Raw genomic sequence first — 22339 nt, 5'->3', positions numbered from 1 at the left:
TATGGGGCTTAGGGGAAAAAAAACCTCCCTTAAATCAAAGCATTGGAAGAATATTCTGAATTAAAATCTACAGAATTATCACTCCTTGGCGTGGGCACAGCCCCACCTGGAAGCTGGGTTCGTGGAGTGCTACAGGTAAATATCTGTTTTACAACTATACCAAACACCTAACGTGATATGGAACATCTACCCAGGTGAACCTGGCTCAAGACTTCTTCCTTAAAATTACTGGCTATTCCCTACCCAGGAAGTGCTTGGTGAGCCCCTAATGTGCTATGCCATGACCACCCCTCCTTCCCTCAGTGACAGCCATGTTCCTGGGTCTCTACTTGCCAACCATGTTTGGTGTTAGCTTGGTCTTACTTTTCCTCCGAGGCTTGAGATCTCTATTCACTGGCGGTGGTTCCAAGTCGGTAGGAAGCTCAGGCAGTGGGCTGGAGAGTTTTTCATTGCTGACTACAGGGAATGTAAATGTGGCTGAGCCTGGACTCATGGGAATGTAGCCATCAGGTGAGCAATCTGACCCCAGAATAGGCGGAGATGCGCTGGGGCGCATGGGTACGTAACTATCCTCTGTGCTGTCTGATGCAGAAGGAATCAGTGGGCTGAACCGACATGGCTTCAGAAATGAGAAGGAAAAGAAAGGGGTCCCAGTCAGTTGGACAACTCAGTAATCAATGGGGCCTAATCCAGACCCTCAACAACCAGGGGATGGCTCTGAACTGAGCCTGGTGCTTGAACACCCCAATTTGAGCTCCAGAGGAGGCATGAGCTGGACTGTTCTTAGCCCAAACCAGAGATTCAAACATCCATGAAAACTTTGGAAGCGTTCAGATATCCCATACTACAAGATACAAAATCACCTGTGTCCTCCGTCTTCTACTCTTATGCATTTTTCATAGATTTCACAGACATTAGGGCTGGAAGGGACCTCGGAAGATCATCGAGTCCAGCCCCCCGCCCAAAGGGCAGGAAGTCAGCTGGGGTCATAGGATCCCAGCAAGATAAGCATCCAATTTTCCCTTGAAGGCGTTCAATGTGGGTGCTTGAACCACCTCTGATGGCAGGCTGCTTGGAGGCTCGGACAGTAAAGAAGTTCTTCCTTATGTCCAGCCTGAAATGGTCTTGTAGTAGTTTATGACGGTTTGACCTTGTCATCCCTTGGGGCGCTCTGGTGAACAAATGTTCCCCCAGATATTATAAGAGAGGAGTAACACAACCTCACAACAAAGAATGACTTGCTTGCTTTATTCTGTTCTGAGAGAGTATTTAAATATATGCAAATGGAGCACTTACCAAATTCAAGCTAAGCCTCTTATCCCGGCTTCTTAAGGAATTTCCTTCCGCATCTGCTGCAATAAAAACCCACAGCGATTAATGATTTGACAAGCCAAAGGGTAGTGGAACCTGAAGGATATAACTTCAGAGCAGAACATATGGCTCAAAAATAATTACGGCTTTCTAAAGCTCCTGCAGTTCTTTGCTAGTTATTCTGAAATGGGAAAACCTGATGAAATACAGGATCATGAAAAACCTACTGACATTTCCTGATTGGGCTAATAATGCTATGTGAATTTTTAGTGTGTTATAAATAAGAAATAGTTCATATCTATGATCCTGTTCTACATGATGGTCATTTATTCAGAGCCAAAGAGATGAAAACCTGGTTTAGGGGTTAGAGCAAGGGACCAGGAGACAAGATCTGAAACTTATTTCTGCTTTGTTAGCAACTTGGGATCATAGGAAAGCAGGGCTGGAAGGGACCTCACAAGATCATCTGGTCCAGTCCTCTGCTCAAAGAAGGATCATCCCTGGCTAAACCACTCCAGCCAAGTGCCTGTCTAATTTGCTCTTGATAATTTCCAGAGATAGAGATTTGACAATTTCTCTAGGTAGCCAGTTCCAATGCTTGACCACACTCATTGTCAGAAGGTTCCTCTTAATCTCTAACCTACATTTCCTGTTGCAGCTGGCCTCCTATGGCCACAGAGGAAAGCCCATCTCTATCCTCTCTAAAATAGCCCCTCTGGTATTTGAAGTCTTATCAAATCTCTGCCCTCTTCCCTGCAACCCCACAAGTCTTCTCTTCTCTGGACTAAATAACCCCTCGTTCTTTCAGACTTTCCTCAGAAGTCAAGCTTCCGAGGCCTCTACTAGTTTTTGTCACTCTCCTCTGGATTTTTTGTAATCTGTCCACATCTGTATTGAATATGGGGCCCAAAACTGCACACAACTTGTTGCATAACTTTTTTGTCTCAGTTTTCCCATCTGCTGAATGGATATAATTAGCAGGATTCTGGAAACCTTGTAAAGTGATTTGAGACCCTTACATCTCAGGTACATGAGAAATTCAAATTACTGTACAGGAGGAAAACAGGATAGCATGCAGCATGAGAGAAGACACACTTGCATTTCTTAATGAGGAATGAGCATAACTCACAAGTGGTCTATCTTCCTGAACAAAGGAACAAGTCATGTCTCAGTGCCTGCTGAAACTAAAGTCTCTTGGTTTATTCACTTTTTGGTTATTGATGCATTGTCTTCTCAAAACAAGCCAAAGAAGTTAAGAAAATATGTTCAGTATGTAAATCAAGTTCTGGACAGATTTCCTGAGATCATTTCCATTGCTTAAAGGATAGCAGTAGGGCGGTGGGAGCTGTTAGCAGATTCTGTTTGTATGGCAAAATTTTACTTTAAATGTTGGGTTATTAAAGGTAGCTTTTGGGGGAATTACTTTGTTTACAGTCAGAAAGAATAGCAACAGACCAGAAAGGGAAAAGACTGATTATTTTTCTCCCTAGGCTTAAGCCTATTTTCTTTTGTAGGGAAAATCTATATATGGAGCAACAGCCCAATTCCCTATTGAGATTACAGAATTTTTCCTAGGGAACCCCATAAAAAATGTCCATAGGGGTATTTAAACTTGGCCCAACAGTGCATTATACACCCTGACTTGGTGGAGATTTCCGTTCTGTAAGGGAACTGGTGTATCTTTCTATAGTGGCTTCTGCATAATAGACAAAAGAAAAGCATTAAGGCTGGAATAATCTGTCTCTTTAGTACCCAGAGTAAACAGAGCTTTAGCCAGCTATTATTAGCCTGATACTTTCTCAGCTTCACATGGCTACTGTGCCACTATAACTATGTTGATGTTTTACTGAAATAGTTATGCAGATGCAATCCTACTGTGGATGCAGCTTTCCCAGGATGAAGACTCTTTGGATTGACGTAACTTATTACCCTTCCTGTATGGGAAATCTGCTTCACCAATATAAGGTCCCATATACAGCTGAGTCCATGCTAAGAGGGTTCTACTGCTTTCCTCACACCACGTTAATGAAAGCAGTACAACATTTGTAGGCAAAGCCCAGGAATGGACAAACAGCAAGCTATGTGAGCACCCTCTTGCTATCTGAACTTGTGAAAAGCAGTCGTCCTATTTGGAACTTCTGTATTTTTATTTCACGTCTTAATTTTTCCTTACTCACTACATTCATAGAGTTATGCACTTAGAGTAAAAAAATAAGTAGGAGCACTTATTAATTCATTGCTGCCCCCTGTCAGGCAGAGATAACCTTGCAGCATGTTAGCAGAACATGACATTTGATCACTTAATCCTCTTAAGAGCATTTCAATATAAATTAGAACGTAGAAATATTAGCTATCTTTAATGAGATCAGGGAAGGAGGCAAGTGTGTGTGTTAATGCGGCACACACATGCACCTAAGTCCACATAATATTTGCAGGCAGCTTGCAATTGTAACTGATGATTAAGAACACCATTTCCAGCTATGGGTGTTTCTCCTAAAAGCTTCCAAGAATTGGTTGAACACTGATAAACAGGCCAGGCAAAGCTCTACAGACTTGGGTATTTAATGAGAATAATGACTCAGGCTTTGCACAATGCTTGAACATCCATTTAAGTTACAGAATAAGTGAGGCCAATCCACAAGGCTGAATGTAAAGGCCTCCTGTGTTCTCTAATTAGAAAATTACAGTGCCACTAAAATAGAGATGATGGTTCCCAGCTAGATATTTTACCTGCCCATAGGGCTCTATGAAGTATGCATTGTGCTATACTAGGCCCTACACTGCTATTTTTGGTTACACTGGGCACATCTACACAAGATGCTGACTGTGCAGGAGCTGAAAAGTACTGTGCAGTAGTATGTCATGGCACGGACAGTGCTAATATGCTACTGTGGAGTATTATTAGGCTAGTGCACAGTAGTGTCCCCTAAAAGATGTTTGGCAGCACTACTGTGTGATAACTTTGGTTACTGCACATTTATTTAGTACTTGGTAATACATGTAAGTACTAAATAAATGTGCAGTAATAACTGTGCAGTAGCATCTCATGTAGGTGTGCCCACTGCTTCAAGAACAAGTTAAACAGCATTTGGTTGGCAGTGGATTTTTCTGCTTTCTACCCAGTTTTCCAGCAAGCCTGAATGAAATCCAGGGACATCAAAGCACTCATTCATATTATAAATCACTGGTTCCCCTAGAATTATATCCCATCACCAGCTTCTTCCTGGCTTCTAGGTCTCTGGATGTGAAAAGGCATCCTTCTTGCATGGAGAGAGCTCCCTACAGAAGAGGTAGTGCACTTAAAGGATGCTTTATGTGAATGAGGCCAAGTTTTGACCTATCAGAAGATGTATGACATCCCATGACTGACTGAATGAAAGCTTGAATTTTGTACTGATTGACTTGCGCACCTGATTCAGGTTTCCCCCCCCTTTAAATACCCCCCCCCGAAGTCCACAAATGGTCATATTTGAGGAAATCACAGCTAATTGTTGACAGGCGACTGCACTGCTAATGGCATTACCAGACCAGGTGCTGAATGTGACTGAGGGACTCTTTTCAACCAATATCCCAAATGAATTTAAAAATCAGTATTTAACTCAGCTGCACAATGGGTGGAGACACCAAGGCACTGAGAGGTTACTGCCAGGTGTTGTAAAGAATTTGGCTCTTCTGGAGGTACCTGAAGGCATTGACCAGATATTCAGAAGTGCTCGATGGCCACTTCCCAACAGAAGCTGACTATTTGGGCACTTTGTTCTGGCACTTCAATGGGAGCAGAGTTCTTTGGAAACTCTGGGCTGGGATGATGTATCCAGGGACCTTGGGGTACTGTCTCCATTCCCACACTGTCACTGGACCATCACTACCATTTGGCTCCATTTGCTACAGAGCTGGGTTCCAGCCACGTGCTTAAAAGTCCTAACTTGAATTTAGACAAAGACCCCTTTGACGTGATCACATGGCAGAGCAGTGCAGGTATGGAAGGGCAGTGGAGGGGTTCACAAATGTTCAAGTGGACAGAGCTGAAAGACTAAAAGGAGATGGCTATCCATTCTGCTCTGCTCCTCTAATGGAGCATGTTTCTCATCGGGCTTCCTCTGGCTGGCAGAGTTCAGCTCTCTGAAACAACATTACCTTTCCAGTTCCTCATGTTATCCAAACTGGACAAGGAGATTCTTCTTGGCACCAAGGCAGCCTGAGCCCTACAGATCCCAATATGTCCGTTCTGAAGGGCCCCACTGGACAGCTCTTCTCCCCTCCGGTCTGAAAAGTGGGTTGGTTTGGGTGGTCTTGGCGGTGGTGTATTAGACAAAATATCCAGTTTGGTTATGCCATAGGGAAGCACGCTTTGGCTTTTCTCAAGCTGAAAAGTTGGTGTTAAAGGAGGCCCCAGCAATGGAGAAGAGGAGGAAAAGTCATTGGATGTCCCGCTAATGTCTACACTCCTGGACAAAATCCCATGGTTTGTTAGAAGGCCCCCATCTTGGTGCAGGCTGCCACTACTAGACGGCTGCAAGTAGTGGGAAGGCTGAGACGGCAAGGAATCGACAAAAACATCATCTGACGAAGTTTGCTCCAGGGACCTATCAGAATTTGACCAGCTGTCGCATCTGGAAGGAATACAAAGAAATCATGTTTTGCATCTTTCTCCTCCCGTGGCTGCAACTGAACTAGCCTGTGCTTTGATCAGTTCCAGAATACAAGAGGCATGTACGCACACGCCCACCAATGAACCATAATGCCAACAACTCAGCCCTTTGTGGCAAGCTTATTTTATTTTAAAACAATTGCTTCATGTAATTTTATTTTCTGGATAATGTACGTCTCTTAAATGCACAATCTGGTCTCAGCAGACAGCTGGGATGAGGAGCTGCCTTCAGTTATGCTGCTCATTTCCCCTTTCAAAAATGTGCACTGATCATTTGATTTCATTTGTCATTGCAGTGTAGCACTCCCCTCTTGCCATCCCCCTGTTCCAGCACTGTCTGCACTTGCCCTTCCTCATTACCAAAGGAGCCATTTGTGACCAGGAGCCCATTCACTGGGGGACAGATCCAGTACTATTCCCTCTTTGCAACAGATGCAATGTGGCCCTGCTGCACAAAGGCTGAGGGTGTCCGGAGAGTGCCATGCAGTGGTGTCACCTCCTTGTGCCGTGCTACATGCGGGGAACCCAGGTGAAGCCAGAAGACCCACCATTGGGAGGAATCTCCCTTCCACCTGCAGCAGGGTAGGACAGGCTGTATGACATGTTGCACAGCCAACTCCTTACCTGGCACCCAAGGCCAGGTCCTTGGCTTGGGTTTCTGGGATATGGTCTTATACCTCCAGTCCTAAGTAATGCTATTTACCTGCTCACACAAGGGACAGTGCACATTAGCTCAGAGTAACCCTGCTCATTTGATTATCCCTTGTATTTGCTAAACCTTTGCTCGGTAACCAGGTAACAGTCTATAGGGGCAGATGTAATGCCCAATCTTGTTTTCACTGAAGTTAGTGGGAGTATCAAAGGCAGCAGGAATGACCCCAGGATGTCTGGTAGGACATAAAGGGAGGACAAGCCTTAGGTCATGTCACTACTGGGTTTTAAACCTTAATGTCGTAGCCTTTTAATTTTTTCTTAGAAGAGAAAAATCAAAGAAGGTCTAGTCCCAAGGGGCCCTCAAGGTCTTATTTCAATACCAAGTAGGCTTTCATGTTGCATGTTGCCCATGCAAAAATCAGAGGAACTTTCAAAAGTGTAAGTGGAGGAATGAGAGTGCCTCTGGGCTCATCTTGGCCTCCACCTATTGGGATTCCTCCTACTCCTGCCCTCAAGCACACAGTGGCCTGGATCCCACCCCGTCCTTGATGGGTGGGTAAGTGGTAGACACGTGAAATGGCTGCAGAGGTCAGGGAGGCAGTTTTTACTGCGGACATACCTGTTGTGGCTGAGCTTGCCTGACTCACAGTTTGAGAGGAAGAGGTAATCGGGGAGGAAGAGTGACTCCGACTCGCTCCTGGTCTCTTCAGCGGCAGAAGCATCAGTGGTCGCGTTATCCACAGAGAAGGAGGGGTCTGTGATCCGAGAGGCGTGGGTGGAGACAGCTGGCGAGGGCTGAGGGGATGAGGTGGTGTGAGAGAGGCTCTCCACAGAATCTGCAAGAAAGCAGGAGTCCACCTGGTGATGGATTTGCCCCTGGAGAGTCTGCACACCCACCCGCTGTGAGCTAGCGCTGAACAGAGCCCGCTCCCGCCAGGTGTTTACACTGAGTGGGAACATTGCTTCCCTGCCCCATAAACAGCGTCTGAGGAAAGAGGCCAAGACATTAACTAACCCGACGTTCCAAGAAGTAAAGTGTTTACTTAGGAGGAGACATTGTAGTCCAAAAAAATCTGCAGCCAAAACGCTGCTCACAAACCCTTTAGGTGGACTTTAAAACCATTCCTGCGTGACACAAAGAGTGAGCGCGGTTAGAGAGCAAGCGGATCCAGACTGGGACACAGATCCTGACACCTTCAGCTCTGAATACTTCAGTTAATGTTCAGCATTTGGAAGCCCCCTAGGAAAATGTCAGTGATCCTCCTCCTAGCACCTCATCCTTTTTTACCTTTGTGGTTCCTGAGGTTGGACAATGATGCTCACTGCACTGTTCCCTGCCAGGGAGCGTACACAAGTGCATGACACTGAAGCCATTTCAAAGGACCTTGTGAGTGCAGGTTTTTCCTAGGCCTGAGTATGGTCCACACCTTGCAGGTTTTTCCTAGGCCTGAGTATGGTCCACACCTTGCAGGTTTTTCCTAGGCCTGAGTATGGACCACCTTGCAGACCCATTGTGGTCTGGAGGGAGCGTCACTAAGTTAGTGACTGACCTGCACCAGGAATTCAGATCTTAACATGCCTGAACTCTGAGGGGATGCGGATCCTGATTTCAGATATAGATCCTTTTCTCCAGTCTCAGCTGAACTGGAACCAGCCCCCGAGTGGAGCATCCCTGAACTCTGGAAAAATCAAGTTCCAAACTTCATGGCTTGGACCCATTTCCTTGAAATCCTGAAACGCAGCCTTTCTGGTGGCCTTGGTTGCAGCCCTCATCTCTCAGGTGGGTGAGAAAACCAACAGCTTTCTCTGAGGAAGGTACCTACATGAAACAGTTTGCTTTATTGAGAACTTTTCAGCACACAGCAAGAAAAATGAGATCCCCTTTACATTCACGGAGGCAGAAGCATGGTTTCTCCCCACTCTCCTCAGAGGATGAAGCCACTTTTGAGTTTTTGCTTTTAGGATAGCCAGATTTTCTGCACTTCAGAATCAATCTGATCTCTCTTCCTTCTGTTGGCTAAAGCCGATGTAGGCAAGAAACATGTTTCTGTCCAAACCAGAGGACTCAGAAACAACCTGCATAAAGAGGAGATTTCTTCCACAGGTCTCCGGAAAGTTGGAGTCTAAATAAGTGATGCTCGCAGTGGCAACTGCCTGAGTACAGAACATGCCGAGCAAACTTTACAGTTTTGAATGGGAAAAGTCCTAGTCTGCAAAGGCCTGAAGCCAAGGCTAAATTGCTGGATACAATACATGTCATCCTCCCGTTTCTGAGACCCTACATAGCCTAGCACTGAAGGGAGGGTACTTGTTCTTCAGCAACTGCTGGGAAAACAGAAAGCTGATGCCCAACAACAGGACAATGACTTGTAGTTTGGTTGGATGCTGACACCTTTGGTCTGCCAGTGTGTTGTGCTTGTGTGTCCCCTGTCTGACCCCATGCTCTTGACCCCAAGTCAAGAGCATGATGGAAACCATTTTGGGCCAGTTCTCACTACATCACGGTTCTCCTTGGTGTGTGGGGATAAGAAAATGGCACATTAGGAAGATGATTTTGGCCCTTGCCCTAAACTGTTCAGAAACTGAACAGGTAGAGTGGAAGCAGAGCTGTAGCCAGGCATTTTGGCGCCCAATGCAGGTCACATGCACAGCACTCCCCTACAGGCTACTACGTAATACCATGTCATATTATGCATTATTGTTGACTTTTTTTGGGAAGAAAGACACTTGTATGATATCATATGGGAATAACTTCAGTACATGCATATAGATATGTGCATAGCACAACACACAGACAAGATACACTACATGCAAACGAGACAAGGCACGGGAGGTATTGCTTCAAGATGTCTGCAGAAACTAAGCAGTAAGTGAAGAAACACAATATGTATCTGTTGCAGTGTATGTCAATGCTAAGTAGCTAAGTATAAAACTGTAAACATCTCCCTACATGGTAGAAAACAACAGTCTTCTAAGGAGCAATTGTCCAATTACAGGATTTTCTGAGAATTTGGGCATTTTATTTTTAAAAGTCTAGGTCCAAAACTATGCCCATGAACTCTGATTCTCATCAGCAAATTTACGTCACAAACTATGCGGCTTTACTTTTCATATGGTAACATAATGAAACTAAATGTTAGGGGAGTTTTGCATGTTGCTTTATTTGGGCTACTGAACCTTCCCAAACCCAGATTCAATTGGCAAAGTTAGACTTATGCTGGAAGTGGGTTGTCATCTGGCCGCCTCGCTGGGGTCATCCATGCACCTTGCTGGGGTCATCTGACCTCAGCAGTCTTTCCTACCTTGGGGTAGGGGGGCTGGGCCTGATGACCTTCCAGTCCCTAACTTCCATGGATCTATGAATAAATCAGAAATGTCAAACGGTGTGGGTGGAGAAGGGGGGCACCGGTCATGCTGACTCTGGCATGTGGAGCAAGCCATCTAGCACTTGAATGTACTTAATATAACAGCTCTCTTTTGTGGCTGTTTAAAATGATATGTCATTTTTTGTGACAAAGCATTATTGCCACTGATTTGGCTCCAGGTGCTGGTGCACTGTGGGCACTACCCCTGCTACCATATCAGGTGGAGAGGAGACCTGCTCTTTCGTGGCTCCTCGCAGCCCCCACTCGAGGCAATGGTGAGGTCCAGTCTAGCCGGTGAATTCTCCCTTGGCCATGCAATGCAATCAGAGCCGCACAACCAGCTGGAGGCGAAAGAAGAAAACCTGGCCCTTTCATTTCAAAGGTGCAAGATCTGGATTAGAGCCTCCGTCCCTCTCTCTCACCCTCAGACACAGCGTTGTTTGTGTTGAACAGCCTGGCTATGCTTGAACGTGGAAGTTAGCCGGTTAGGACAAACAATGGTGAGCGAGCTGAATCACAGCTCCCAGTGCAGCCTCCTCCGCCGCAGACTCTGGAGGAGTTTAGATTTCAGTCTGGATCCTGATCTGCATTTCAGACCTGTTTCTTGCTGACCCGCCTTGAAATGGTCACAGTAAGTTCCTGTGAAAGTCTTACAAAACAGTTCCCCAGGGATGCCGGCCCGTTTCCTCCCTCCTCCTCCCAGAGAGCTGAGCCCGAAGATCAGGCGCATGGGAACTTCTTAGAGCACGAGAACCGCCCCCCCAAAACTTAGAGAAGCCAGGAAGGGCTTTGTAGGAAGAATGAGCCTTTTTTCCTACCCAGTTTTGAACTTAGTCTGGAACTGGGCTTCGACTCAGCTGCTGATGAGTGGGAAGTGGCTCCTGCGATATGCGCTGCTCCAGAACAGCCACCAGATGGGGCTCATCTTGTTCCTCTGCCAACTGCTGATGCCACCGCGGCTCTGATGCTATGGGCAGGTGCTTACCCCTCAGGACAAAGCACGTTTCTTAAGCGTGCGCGCATTGTACATCAAAACGACTAAATCCTATCAAAAATACCGCCCGCCACTTGTTAATGCAGAGCTGTACAGAAAGGCTTGGGTGGTACCAAGCACTGGCAAATCCGAATGAGGCTCTAGCAAGCTCAATGATTTCCAAGTTGTGATCCCAGAATCTGCAGGACTCCTGGAACGTCTCACCGACTGGCAAAGTAGAGGTGCACCTTGCAGGCTACCTGACCTCAGGCTGACATGGCCAACTACCTCTCTCTAACTATGCACTGTAAGCCAGGTCCCAGTCTCTTCGCTCAGGATTTATTCAGGCCTCGTAGGGCACAAATCCAATGCGAGTCCATGTCCTTGGGATATATCTGCTTCATGTTTCTACTCTGAATGCTGTAAGCGCCGTGCCAAATGTTGAGAGGTGCACTGCATAGATGTATAAATAAATGAATATGAACTGAGTAAGGATTTCAAGATGTGGCCCAGCTTACCTTAATGTTGCATTAAGAAATACCCTTGCACTTTCAATCTTTACAAAATCAAAACAAAAAACCCAAACCAAACCAGACCTGGCTCCTTACATATTTCCCACACCATCACAGCTACAACAGCACTCCAATCCTGTATAATGAGCACAGACTTGTAGTTTGAGTCAGATCTTTAGTGGTGTTAATGTTGGATAAACTCCATGGTCTTTCAAGTCTAAGCTGATACGCGAATATAAAAAGCCATCCATTTAGATCCAGTCAATCTAATACCAATGATTTCCTTAACTCTTCCTTCCCTAGATTGCTTGAGGAGCAGGATAATAGTGTCAATAAGGGCAGCAAAATCTGGGCTAGAGTAATCAATTTAGTAATATCTGCAAAGGAGGACAATCTTCATATAAAGAACAGTTTTATATCTTTTTCTCAAGTACATTGACTGACAGCTGCCTCTGGGTCCAATTCTATATACACTAGTGGGTTCAGGCCTCAATTAAGCCAGACATTTAAGCTTTATATTCCTGCCTATTCACCTTTACATGCATTTAAATGTTTTGCTGAATCCGTGCTTAAAGTGCTTTCAGCAGTGCTAGTCACAGCAGCAAGCTTTACAGCTGAAAGGAAGTGTTTTCAGCCTCTGGTCCTTAGGGTGTGTAAGGTCTGAAGTGTGGCATTGATGGACTGAAGAATTACAAACAAGGAAAACAACATTTCCTGATGCCTTACCACTGAGACCCACTTTGCTGACTCCAGCAACTGCTATGCTTTTTGGATTCAGAGACCTGTTCCCTAAAGGAAACTCAAACTGGGTGAATTCTGTTGTCATCTTGGAGAAACATGTTAACATTATTGTACTCGCAATGCACTAGATAGAAAAATTAATGGCATTCTGGATTATCAGTGTAAATGCAGAGCCTACTCCAAGTGTCAGTCACAACACTGAGCCTCAGATTTACCAGGCTAGGAAAGATGGTTAGTCACAGTGTTCATTGTAGCAATGAGGAGAACACAGACTTGCCTTCTTTTAACATCTACAGCCATTTCCCAGTAGAACAGGTCAGTTTTTGCAAGCTTTGCTGGTAATAGAATCAGTGTGCATTAAAGTTACACTGCAGCAGCTGGGGAGAATAAATTATGCATGTCCATTTTCTACAGAAGAGAATGCAGCGAGAATAGGGTTGATGCTGCTTTTCCTCCTCGCTCCTCAGCAAGACACTGGGCAGCACTGGCTGCCAAATCACTAGTGCACGTGGCACTAGGCAGCACAAAGAAAAGCCTTGGGGCTCCAGAATCTCACTGGGGGGGAGGACTCCGTACATCACAAAGGGGTGGTATTGCTTCATAGCTGCTCCGAGGAATTTAGGAGCAAAGTGATGGGCAGCAGATACTGGACAACTGAGCTTCCCTAGTGGTGGGTTTTCCTCCCACTGAACATGCAGAACTCACCTAAATAGAGGCTCTTCACCTCCCTTTTGCTGGTTCAAATCCACCCCAGAGAATGAAACAATGGTTGGGGAGGTAGGTGGTGAAATGACCAGAGAGGTTCAGTTCAGCTCCATGTAGGTAGTTGCTGACATCAAAATGCACCCCACCAACCGGGTTGCATGTGGGCAGCATCACCAGGGAATCCCAGGGTTGAGTGGTTAAGATGAAAGCACCCCCTTTTTCCTCTCATGTCCAAGGCGAGACTGTGGCATTAAAGAGTGGGCCTCCATCAGGCCACCTAGGAGGAACTCAGGCAGGGACTCCCTGTACCACAGTAGGGGCAAACAAAAGAAGAAGTCCCCTTATGCTCTAGTCAAGGCTCACCCCAGTCTTTACTGGTGCCCTGCACCCCCCCACCACAAGGCTAAGCCAGCGTGGGTAAACTTGCTGTGCTGCTGCCTATGTATGCTGCCACGTGCTGCTCCATGGACGGGGCTGTTCTACAGGGCTGCCACTTTGCCTAAGTACTACACTTATATGGAAAAAGAAATGAAAACCAAGGCCCAAGGGGGGAAACCCCTGAGATGGAAGCTAGCATTGCATGACAGAGCACAGCCCCTGCAGGGAGGCATCCTGAACAGGAGGATGCAAGGTGGGAGTTGGAGCAGGGAGGAGCTGCCTCCTCTTTCAGGGGTCCCCAGCACTTCTGAAGACTTGCCTCAGAGCGAACAGTCAGGTTTAACCCAAAGAGAATTGACCGCTAAGCAACAGCTGTATTATCAAGAAACCAGTCAAGCCACATGCCATAGATAGTGGGTGGGCTTATATTTTTCCAGGAAAGGGATGAGATCCACCAGGAAGAACACGAGGCCACTCCAGTAGAAATCCACTTGCTGACTGAGCATATTCCTAACTCGGAAACTCTTGCTGAGGACCCTCCTGTTCCACTGCTGACCCGCACCCTGCCACTGATGAACTTGGCTTTCCCCACTGCCGACACTAACAGGTCGGCTCTCACGTCTCCCCCAGCACTTTGCTTTCCATTTGCCAACGTGGTTCCAAAGCACAGGCTAGGTGCGAGCTCCTTTCTACTTCCCATCCCTGAAACAAGAGGGAAGCCAGTACTGATCTTCAAAATGCTTCAGATACAGCAACTACCACTATTGCTCTCTCTCAGACGGAGGGAACAGGGTAAGCTTTCAGGGTCCTGGTCAGAGGCCGGGTAGGACTCTCAGGTTCCTGGCTCCCAGTGCCATGCTCTTTTCTCGAGAAATTCACTTAATGCCTGATCAGAGCCTGATCCCTGCAGTGGAAAGGTGGTATGGGCTTCATTAGCTTGCATGAAAATGACATCTCCCCTGTTCTGATCATCAGCTATTACTGAAAATGAGACCCAGACTACATATGCGTTAAATGAGATTCAATTACTGCGTTTGGCAGTTGTAATTCCAGAAATCAAAATAGAAGGTCACAGATCCCTCAGGAAGAGAGAAAGCCCATACCCCTAGACATGCACTAATAATGATAATAGCCCTGTTAGACACTGATTAATTCCACAGATATCGGAAAGGAGGGAGGTGTTGAGGATAAAAGGTGCTAGGGAATGAGATGCAGAGATGTTTGGGTGAAGAGTGGGTGAAAAAGGCTGGCATAAATGGAAGGGCCGAGGAAGCAGGCACAATGGTGTGAGGCATAAAAGAAGTCAAACTTATGAAGGCCTTGAAGACTATTGCACCTGATGCAGCAGAAGAGAGCGAGTTGCTGAGAGAGTTCAAAGGAGGAAATGGTATAGCCTAAAGAAGGGCAAAAAAAAAAAAGGATCTTGGCAGCTGTGTTTTGTCTGGATTGGAAAGTGCTCATGTAACAGCCAGGTGCTCAGAGGGGAGGAGGCTCCAGTAACAAAGATAGGAAATAATAGTACTTCTTTACAATGAAGACATAATCTGAAAGGTTTGTTCTCAGCTTGGTGTAGCAGCTCAGATCACAGACCATGGGGGAGGCTAAAGATGGGGCAGGCTACTAGCCTGAGTTGCTTTCTTTATACTGCTGTTTTAACTCAAGTTCGCTCCCTCAGGTTCACTATCCGCAGTTAAGAACACACCTATGTTCTGCAGTGAAGACACAGCGGGGGAGAAGGGGAGAAGAGAGGAGGACACGTTGAATGAGATACTAACATCTCTGGTGGCTTTTTCACTGATGGATCCAAAGATGTACATAAGGAGAGTGTGGGCAAGGGTCATGAAAACCATGGGAAAAGGTTTCACGAAGGGTCAAATGCTGCAGAGAGGTGATGGAAGTAGTGGCTGGAAGCCTGGGACAGTGACCCTGGGATTTGGCAGGGGTAAAGCCCAAACAACCTCCCCAATCTACATTCAGTTGCTCCGATCACCCATCCTGTCAGCTTGCCAGTGGCATAGGGTGTGTGGAGAGTCACACTAGTCTCTCTGCTGCCTGGACCCCTCTTCTTCCTCTCCCTTGCACATGCTTCTCTACTCCTTGTCGCCTTTCTTCCCCAGCCATTTGGTCTAATCCAATGCTTGATTCTCTGGGTGGCAGTTTTGTGCTTTGACCTCCTCTCCTGCCAATGTTTAGCACCAGTTCCAGTCTCCTTCTCCTATCCTGTAGCAGCATCCAGTAGCATGGACACCTAACCAGGTCCCAGTTGTTCCCATCTGCAGCTCTTTGCCTGGAGCCCTGTAAAAGTAGCTGGAAATGAAGACAAGTGTCAGCACCATGTGAGCAACTGGCTGCAGATCTATGGATCCCAAGCATGTGTGCTGCAGGCCCGAGGTTGGGAATGGCAGAGTAAGGATGAGTTGGCAGCATCAGGTGCCATTTGTCTGGGGAGAAGTCTGCAGTGTAGGATCCAAAGGGACTTGATCTGAGAGTTTCAATCTGCTCCATACACTGCTGCCCATGCGCCCTGTCCACACTGAGCAGGTATGTTTCCATGAGGTCTTGCTCCATGTGGACCCTACACCCCCTGCCCAACTTAGGTAGCATGGAAGCAGCAGCTCCCCAAGGACTTCTGTCCTGGGCATCTCACTTGAGCCAAGGGTGGGAGCAGACTGTAAAAGAGAGGAAGTGGAGACATGCTGGTGAGGATTTTCTCCGCTCCCGCTGGAGTCCACTGGAGTAGAAAGAGACATGAAGGTAGTAGACAACAGAGGACTGCAGTTCCCTCCATGGTTGCCAATTACTAGTGTAACCAGCCAGCAGCTTGGTTTTGTGTCACTTGAAGGCTGTGGCCTGAATATCCTTGTCTGACAGCTACGCACACAGGTGCTTCCTGCCATCTGTCGGGAGTGTACAATTCTCTTCTCTTTGCCGTCCTCTCTCTGTGTTGACTGAAAACAGTCGCTTTGGGGCAGGCAGCATGGAGGTGCATACGTCCGTTCAGGTCTGTCAAACCATAGCTGTATCAATGCCAAATCAGAGGCTTTTTCTGAGCGCTTGAGCTGGGTTGCTAATCCTGCCTCTCTTCCATTTGAAGGACCTAATTCTACGATGAAGCACCCCAGGCATATCACAGAGTCACTGAGTAAACCTGCTACCATGCTACCACACATTTGCACGCAGCATCTGAGTTCAGGCCCCAGTTGTCAAACCACAAGCAAATTAAAAAAAAATACACAGGTTAAAAGTGATCAGGTTCATTGTGCAATATTGGTTCTGAGATGTATTTTCCATATGCTGAAAATCTGCTTAAAATTTCCCATGATTGACAAGTCTTTCATTTGATGATTCACTTCAGGGAATTTTTTTTAAACACAGCAGCATGCAAATCAAAAAGCCCATAGCTTTAAAAGTGCTACTTCTCTACTAATGCTCATTTTTTAACAGAAATGTGTTTAAACTTGGGGGATTTAGGTGCTTCTCACAAGCAGAAAGCAATTAGCAGTTGCTTAAAATGCTGATGTACAATCTATGCAACTTGATAGACTTGGAAGTAAATCAGATAAGAATCCTTGCCTCTGCTCTTCTCCAGGCCTCCTTAGGGACTATAAGATAAACAAGAGTATTCTCACGAATACTGGGGGGATTGCACTTGGAGCTCTGGAAACAGGGAAGGAGTCAGTATGAAACATTCAGGGCTTGTCTATGTTAGGGACATTTCCAGAGGTGTAAATGCAAACTCAAAAACTGCATGAAGCTACACTAATTTAAGGGTCTCAAACTGGTGTAAGAGTGTACATATAAAAGCACTGCATCGGTTTAACTTGGACAGTTTAAGTCTTATCTATAATAGGAAGGTTTTGCAAGTATAGTTGACCTGGAATATTAGGCCTAGCAAGCTCTAGTGCAGACACTGTTGTACTGGTATAAAATTACTTTCACTGTTTCCCTGATTGGCATAAGCAGTCTAAACATAGAAAGCTGCCTGGTAGAAGCACAGCTCAGAAAGCACCTGGCACTTTGGCATACTCCACCAGCAAAGCCCTTCTGGTATAAATACAGCAATACAGGCAAAGCTGCACTTTATGCTACTGCAGAAAAGCTGCTTTCAGGAGTGAAGCAAGTCAGGCCAATAAAAGTGCTCGTTTGCTAGTATAACAGCCTAAATTAGACACTTGTGCTGGCCCAGCCATGTTGGTCAGGGTCCACATGTCTTCACCACGTCTTCCACTAAAGTGGTGCCAATAGATATCTGACAGTTATGAGTAGTGCTTTCAAGCATAAACCTAAGTTAAGCCTGGACAAAAACTGTGCCAGGAAAAGGCACTGGCATTGATCAGGCACTAGCTGTAGCTTCCTCACTTCAGGCAATATCTATTGCCTTTGTTAAAGGAACACTTCCAATACCAATGAGAAGCCCCTTTGAACTAAAGGCAGATGAGGTTCTTTGGGTGAATCTGATATCTTTTATTAGACCAACTTAAATAGTTGGAAAAAAATTTTAAGCAAGCTTTTGGGTATAAATACCCTTTGTCAGGCTGAGGAAGCATCTGCAGTTGGTGCGTGCTCTTCCTGGATGAAATGAAAAGTGAAGAAGCCAGAGGCTGGGCTACTGTGCATACAAGGTACCCAATTCACCCAAAGAACCCTGCCTGCCTATGTCCTTAGACCAACACAGCTACAACCTACCCCGCTCTGAACTAAATACATCTCTAACCAAAGTTCCCTGTTTCCATTATTAGACTACTGATCCCATAGGTTTGTTGGCATAGTGGTGGTGGCAGGTTCCTTTAGAGGATAGATGGTGTATATTGGCAGAAGGGGTCTTCTGCTGGCTTTACTACATCACCTCCCAAAATGACAAAAGCTGTGATGGCAGAAGCCCCCTTCTCTTGGCCCAGGCGAATCCAGATGGATGGTCCTGTTGGCATACCAATGTCTGCTGAAGGGTGTGATCTTTTTTCTGGAAAAACTGTAGTACAGACCAGACCCTAGCTTCTGTGGGCCTTATATTGGCACTCTTATCTGCCTATTTGTTTGCCTTCTCCTGGCTTGTTCCACAAGAAAAAAAAAATCATTCCCTTTGGCTGCTTTGGGAAAGATTTATGCTTGTTTTAAAATTTGTGATGAAATCCATTTATAAAGTAGTAACACAGCAAGCCAGGAGCAAAACATCACAGTTTCAGCAAGGCTGACAGCAATGGCCAACACATTTCTGGACCATCCCCTCACTATAGTCACTAGTGCAGCTGAGCTAGTGACTCTGGTTTCTTAAGGCTCCTGGGTTACATTGCAGATGTCTAAATTCTAGTTTGCTATTTGTATTCACTGTTCTACTGGAGTTACTCATTGGTACATACCAAACACGCTAACTAGTTTTCAGGTGAATGCCACAACAGAAGGCATCAAGGTATCTTTCTCCACTCCTTTCCAGTTCTCTCCAGAATAAATTAATGGGAAAAAGCTTAAAATATCAAAAACACTGGAATAGGTTAGAAGGGACCATGTCAGCAACGTCTTCTGCCTTCTTCCAGGTTAGTGGGAGGGAGAGGACTCCTGCATTGCTGCTGCTGAAGCTCGGGTAACCGCAGCACAGACATCTGCTAGAAATGCCACTGCCTGTCTAATGAACTGTCATTGCTACGGTTGTATTTCACCACCCTCATCCCATTCTGATCTTGTACTGGCCCTTCATGGCCATGGGCCTCATTCTGACTCACTTCCTTTCCAGCTCTTAAATCATTGCTGCATCTGTTCCTTGGAAATGTCAGGAGACAGACAACTTGCTCTTATCTGATGTAATTTTTTTCATTGTAAAGTCAAATGAATGATAGAGGTTCCTATGTTAATGAATGGTTCACCTTGGAGTGGGTAGTGCTTGGAAGGCATGAATGATGTGTGCCCCCCGGCGGCTGCAGGGGGCATGGCAGCGGTGGGAGCACGGCGGTGGCAGCAGTGTGACGACGGCAAGTGGGGGAGCTCCCTCAGACGCCGCCGGTGCTGTCAGTGGTGGAGGGTGGTGAGCACCGACTAAGGGTCGGCAACCACCCACAGCCACTGCCGGCAGTGTCGGCATCATCCAGCAGAGATAGATCATGGACTCCCTGCAGAGACCGCCAGCAGTGTCGGTGGTAGGGTGGTGAGTGGTGACTGCCTGCAGGCACCGCCAACAGCGTCAGCGGTACCTTTTTGTAGGGGGTGCATGACCACACTCGGGGGATCCATGTGCACCTGTGTGCACCCCTATGCATTGCCCCTGTTGGAAGGTCTCCAACAGTCACCCTACCAAGTGAGGATTTCTCTATATATGGGTCCAGGCTTTTGTAGGCCTTGACAAAATATGTCATCCCGGCATGAATGCCTCTTATGTCTAGACCCACATTCCTAACACACTCCTGCAGCATTTAGTCCTCTGTCTGTTTTTCTGCTTTTTTCTTTCATTTTCTTTTCTTTAAAGCAGCAAGTTCTGTCATCCATTTATATTATCCATTATACTCACACACGCACACATACACCACATTCTGTAATGCTTGGGGAAAAAGTCTCTGCAACAGGTGTCTTGTATTAAGTCAGACTAAATAAATACAGAACATATAATGAAATAAAAAGGTCCATTAGATAATGTCCAAACTCTACAGCACATAAACAGCCCCCTTTTTTGCAAATGAACTGCTGTTTATTTAAACAGGAATTATTTAACTGAACTGAGACCAAAATAATTGGCTATTATTCCTGCGTAACACAAAGACCTGATGTCTTTGAGGCTAGAGACAGAAGTTACACATAAACCAGTTTAAGTGATCAGAAGCTGGTTTAAATCTGTAACAGAACAGAAGCTCAGTACACATAAACCAGTTTCAAAATGGCTGAAACTGGTTTAAAATAAACCTGGTTGAATGTAGTATCAGACTTAACTGCTTTGGGTCAAACCGATTTGTGAAACTTCTGTCCCAGACCCCTTCCTGGTTCAAGTTAAATCAGAGTCCCCCAGCATCCCAGCATACTTCCCAGCCCTGGGGTGGCCTGGGCTGTCTGTGCAGAGAGCAAGGCTGGCCCTGCCCCTCTGCTTCCTAGCTGGGGCAGTGAGGGCTGGCTGACAAGGGGGTGGGAGGGCAAGCCCAGTTGTGGATGTAGCCCAGTCTATAGCTGGGGTCTGGGGCCATGAAAGGGGATTAAACACCCCTTCCCCTGCTCAAATTTACTGCTGGCTGCAACCCTGGGTAATACAAATCCCAGAGGTACCTGGAAGCAGAGAGAGGAAGTGATGAACAACCCTGCAGAGTCCTGCTGCTGTAATTCTGCACTGCAAATCCCAGAGACCTTTGGAAGCAGCAGGAAGAGGAAGTGAACACACAGCCAGAGACCTGTGCTCTAGCACCCCTGGCTTCTGGCCTGAGCCACTACTGGCATGTGGCTGCATTTCCTGAATCAAAGGTAAAAGTCTATTCACTTCTGTTTCAATTTAATCTGTCCAGTTTAGATTAATCTGCAAAAACTGAACTGATTCACCCTGGGGATTTGTAACTGTCTGTACTTAGTCTGATAGGTTCTTAAACAAGTATCTTAGTGGAATCTCAGACCTCTATGTCCAGCAGGCTAGACCCAATTGCCTTCTTGGTTATTGGGCTTCAAGAGGGTTCCTTCCCTCTGTTCTTACCTGTGCCATCTTCTAAATGTCCAAAGTTACAGATCTGGCTGATGTTGTGCACCCATAACTGCATTTCCTCCTCCGTTTTGGCTACCAGGTAGAAGGTGCGGTATGTCGTTTTCACAATGAAGACGAAGTTGTTCTGGAATTCCTTCTTGATGAAGTTGGGCCCCGAATGTTTCAGCACTTCACACTCATTCAGGTCTATGGTCCGAATGGGCTTTTTGGCATGGTTGTTTCTATAGTACTCCAGAACGTCAGGGTTCCCACTCATGCGGCCTCTCCGCAGCACGAACCAGCGCTTCCTCCATGCCTGCAAATATACAATGGAACACGCATCACAGCTGGGTCATGTCCTTTCCAGTCTTTCAGCCTACTATCAAACTCTTTTTATCAACAGGCTGAACATGGATTTTTTTTTCTGATTCTGTGAGGATCATAATAATCAGACGGAACTGAAATGCATCCTATTAATTTGTGTTCCCGCCAGGAAGAAAAAGGTGTCTGGCTGTAATTTTAACATGTGGTAGCAAGTGAAGGTAAACCTGAGGCTGCGCTACACTCCATACCTTAAACTGGTCATACATGGGAAAGTTACAAACTCCCTTCCATCCTTTCCCCACCTTGCATTTTAATCTTGTATAGATTGTTAGCTAGTATGATGTAAGCACACACCTTTTAGTGAAACAAAAAAGCCTAGGCAGACAAGGTTTTTTGGGTAAATCCAATATCTTTTATTAGATAGTTGGAAAAATTCTCCTTTGCAAGCTTTCGGGGACAAATACCCTTCGTCAGGCTGAGGAAGCATCTGCAGATGGTCTGTGCTCTTCCTGGATGGAGTGGTAACGCAGCCAAAGGCCAGTACATATGCAAGAAAGAAAACACCTCCGATTCTACCACGTACTACTTAGCATGTGTTAATTAACATCTGGCAACAAACACCTTTTTTCCTAGGGACAACAGAGACCTTGAGATGAACTGAGCCTGTTTCTGTCAGATGGTTTTCTGTGTTAATAAAAAGCTGTTAATGAGCTGTCAGTCACTTACCAAAGTAAAGGAGAACAGGCCTTGAGGGGGTTGCAGTGCTAAAAAGTTAAACAGGAAACTTCAACACATTACAAAATCCTGTATCTCACATATACTGGTTTTAATAACTTTCTTTGCCTGGGACTGTAATTAGTAAACATTTATGTTTTCCAGGCCTCAGTGACTGAACAGGCTGGATTCCATGCAGGGTTAAGTGAAGTCACATATAGATGAAGACACTGTACAATTTTATTAAGCTGCACGCAGGGTTTGTAAAAGAAATCTGATTTTTTCCTTCTCTTTCAGCAGCTGTTTCAGCTCATCAGCAGTATAAGCTCTGCTGTGTTGATTACAGCTGTCAACTGCCTTGTTACTACA

The 22339-nt window shown here is 45.9% G+C and overlaps 1 protein-coding gene across 1 annotated transcript in view; it reads right to left on the bottom strand.

Moving 5' to 3' along the window:
- The window catches only part of GAB3 (GRB2 associated binding protein 3), a 107922-nt gene that overhangs the window by 12936 nt on the left and 72647 nt on the right, over positions 1-22339 (bottom strand). The window contains exons 2-6 of the mRNA XM_090061054.1: positions 20945-21248; positions 7236-7452; positions 5449-5924; positions 1297-1352; positions 364-619 (exon numbers count right to left, since the gene is read on the bottom strand). Coding sequence (XP_089917180.1) covers positions 364-619; positions 1297-1352; positions 5449-5924; positions 7236-7452; positions 20945-21248 — 1309 coding nt within the window. The remainder of the gene's footprint in view (positions 1-363; positions 620-1296; positions 1353-5448; positions 5925-7235; positions 7453-20944; positions 21249-22339) is intronic.

The sequence above is a fragment of the Crocodylus siamensis genome, chromosome 8 (genome assembly GCF_052110815.1).
Source record: "Crocodylus siamensis isolate JL-2025a chromosome 8, ASM5211081v1, whole genome shotgun sequence".
Classification (NCBI taxonomy): Eukaryota; Metazoa; Chordata; order Crocodylia; family Crocodylidae; genus Crocodylus; species Crocodylus siamensis.
Note: the sequence above shows the minus strand (reverse complement) of the source record. Positions and strands in the feature narration are given on the sequence as shown.